The 3,455-nt window shown below is 46.1% G+C and overlaps 1 protein-coding gene across 1 annotated transcript; it reads left to right on the top strand.

The window, feature by feature from the left end:
• The first annotated feature begins 2,156 nt into the window (after positions 1 to 2,156).
• On the top strand, positions 2,157 to 3,037 carry LOC116756344 (endonuclease V-like). The gene is given in 2 exon segments (XM_032636618.1): positions 2,157 to 2,943; positions 2,946 to 3,037. Coding segments are annotated over 2 exon segments (879 nt in total).
• Positions 3,038 to 3,455: the final 418 nt, after the last annotated feature.

Here is a 3,455-nt window from a genome sequence, read left to right as displayed (position 1 = left end):
CAAAGTATTCAAGTTACGCTTTTGTAGCCTCTATTTGTAACATCCTCCCTTTTAATTGCCCACTCTCCTAGTTCTCCCATTAAGGTGAAATATCTAGTTAATAACATAAATTCAATCTAAAATATTTATGACTTAATGAATTTAGAAACTAATGAAGATATCCTTGCTTAATTCTACAAATTAATTAGCTTTTGATCAGTAAGTGGAGAGAGATGTTAAGGGAAGGATCCTCTCTTGTTCTCTCAAATCACACCACATGGACCAGTGTGGTTCTCAAACTTTTTTGTGTCTAAGAATCACTAGGATATTTGTTTTAAAATATAAATTCCTAGACCCCAGAAATTCTGATTCAGTCTGGGTGAGGAGCAGAAATCTCTACTTTCAATAACTATCCTAGGTTGATGGTCCTCAGACTTTAGTGTGTATCAGAATCACTCTGAGGGCTTGTTAAAACACAGATTTCTGGACCTCAGAATCTAGAGTTTCTGAATCATAGGTCTGGAGTGGGGCCAGAGAGTTTACCTAACAAGATCCCAGGTGATGCTGATGTTGCTGGTTGGGGACCATGTTCTGAGAACCACAGTCTTAGGTGATTCTAAAATAACTGTGCCTTGGCTACATTTGGAACCATACTGATAAACTAATCACAATTCTGCAAATCAAGCTAAGCCTGTATGGCAGCCTGTGATAAAAGGGCTTGGCTTTCACAGGGGTGGAATAAAATAAACCTTTGTCCGTAGCTGTGGAAGCATCAATAATTTTCACAAACAATTTTAATAGGGTACTATTTTAATCTAAAATATCAGTTAAGGACCTAAAACCAATGCACGAAAAACATTTTCTTTTGACTTTCAGGTGTACATATAAAAATTTGTGAATTATTGTTACAGACTTCATTTAAAATAATTTATATATAAAAAAACAACTGGGGACTTCCCTGGTGGTGCAGTAGTTAAGAATCCGCCTGCCAACGCAGGAAACATGGGTTTGGGCCCTGGTCTGGGAAGACCCCACATGCCGCAGAGCAACTAAGCCCACGCGCCACAACTACTGAGCCTGCGCCCTAGAGCCCGCGAGCCACAACTACTGAGCCAGTGTGCTGCAACTACTGAAGCCCATGTGCCTAGAGCCCCTGCTCCGCAACAAGAGAAGCCACCACAATGAGAAGCCTGCGCACCACAAAGAAGAGTAGCCCCGGCTAGCCGCAACTAGAGAAAGCCCACGCGCAGCGACAAAGACCCAACAGAGCCAAAACTAAATAAAAATTAAAAAAAAAACTGAAGCACTTAAGAAACTCACTGTTTAATGGCTTGGGGTTTCAATAGAAAACTGATTCAGGGGTACAGCCTACTGGATAATTCTGAGATTGCAAAGGAAAAAATTGTCATGGGAGTTTTAACATTTAATATCGTTCTTTTATGTATTAATTTCTTTCCATGTTTCTTTATAAGCATGGTATAATGGAAACATCATGAACTTTGGAGGTTCAAGATTTTTCTTTGCCTTGTGACTTTCCTTGCTATATGAACTTGGGCAAGTTACTCAAGCTTCAGGTTCCTACACTGTATAATGGGGTAACACAATAATTACTAGCCAGCAGAGCTATTATGATAATTAGGAAATAAAACATTTAAATTTCCAGCATAATGTTGGACTTATTGCAGAAACTATGTCCTTTACACACACACCCACACACACACACACATATACCAACAAACATAAAAGAAAAAAAACTCTGTTTCTGACCTTTCTATACAAGTTCCCTAAACTTAATTCTGCTTTGAAGCAACATTTACCAGCACATGTGGGGACTCCATGTTGGTGTTTCTCTGCATTTTGACTTCTGATAGTTCTATGCTTTAATGAGCTGGGGAAAACCAAGCAGTGGAAGAGCCTCATCACCTTTTGCTGTATTAAAACTTAATGATGGGGCTTCCCTGGTGGCGCAGTGGTTGAGAGTAAGCCTGCCGATGCAGGGGACACAGGTTCGTGCCCCGGTCCGGGAGGATCCCACAGGCCGCGGAGCGGCTGGGCCCGTGAGCCATGGCCGCTGAGCCTGCGCGTCCAGAGCCTGTGCTCCACAATGGGAGAGGCCACAACAGTGAGAGGCCTGCGTACCGCAAAAAAACAAAAAACAGAAACCAAAAAACTTAATGATGGAGGGCCGTGCTGTGGCCCAAAAGGCGGCTGGGAGGCCACCAGAGGAAACACTGTCGCTCTGGAAACTGGAGCAAGCCCTGTTGAAGACCCTTGTCGTGGACCGGAACACGGAGGCGTGGCAACGAGACCCCGCCTTTTCAGGCCTGCAGAGGGTGGGGGGCGTGTACGTGTCCTTTGTGAAGGGCGACGGTGTCAGCGCCTGTGTCTCCCTGGTGGTGCTCAGCTACCCTGAACTCGAGGTGATGTATGAGGACTGTCGCATGATGAGCCTGACAGGCCCCTGTGTGTCAGGCTTCCTGGCCTTCCAAGAGGTGCCCTTCCTGGTGGATGTGGTACAGTGGCTGCGGCAGAAGGAGCCCCGCCTCATGCCCCAGGTCCTTTTTGTGGATGGAAATGGGGTGCTCCACCACCGAGGCTTTGGGGTGGCCTGCCACCTTGGTGTCCACACATACTTGTCCAGCATCGGGGTGGCTAAGAAACTCCTGCAGGTGGACAGGCTGGAGAACAACGCTCTGCACAAGGAGAAGATACGGCTCCTGAAGGCTGGAGGAGACTCATTTCCTCTGATGGGAGGTTCTGGGACCATCCTGGGCATGGCACTGAAGAGCCATGACCACGGCACCAAGCCCCTCTATGTCTCCGTGGGCCACAAAATGAGCCTGGAGGCAGCCGTGCGCCTGAGCCATGGCTGCTGCAAGTTTCAGATCCTGGAGCCCCTGCACCAGGCTGACATCCGCTCCCCAGACTACATCCGCAGGACCCTGGGAGTCCAAGGGTCCACTGCCTTGCGGCCGAAAGGAGCAAGAAGGCACAGAGGCCAAAGCCATGCCCCCAAGGAGTCTCAGAAGAGCCCGCAGATTTAGAAATTATCCATTGACTTTCTGCCATGGGGCTTGAGAGTTCATTCCCTCTCACATAGCCTCTCATACACTTTCCTTCCACCCATCTTCTCATTTTCATTGAATCAGAATTCAATGTCTGCGTTATTCTTTCTTTGCACATACTACTCAAAGCTGAGTAATGTAATGTGATTACATCTCCTTTTTTGTACAACCTCTTATTTTTCCTGCACTTGATAACTGCCTCATGTTTTGGGTTTGGTTTATTTTCTCTGTATCCATTCCTTATTCCAAAACCCTGCAATGGAAATATAAATTGGTACATTAAAAGCATCAGGCCATCTTGAATTTATTTTTTTCTCAGAGCCTGTGGTAGCCAGCTTCCAAGATGGCCTCCTGGGGCTGGTGTAGCCCTATGGCCACACTGAACCTGGTCCATCTGTATGACCAATGGAG

The sequence above is a fragment of the Phocoena sinus genome, chromosome 7 (assembly GCF_008692025.1).
Source record: "Phocoena sinus isolate mPhoSin1 chromosome 7, mPhoSin1.pri, whole genome shotgun sequence".
Lineage (NCBI taxonomy): Eukaryota > Metazoa > Chordata > Mammalia > Artiodactyla > Phocoenidae > Phocoena > Phocoena sinus.
The sequence above is the reverse complement of the archived record's forward strand: the minus strand, read 5'-3'. Positions and strand labels throughout refer to the sequence as shown.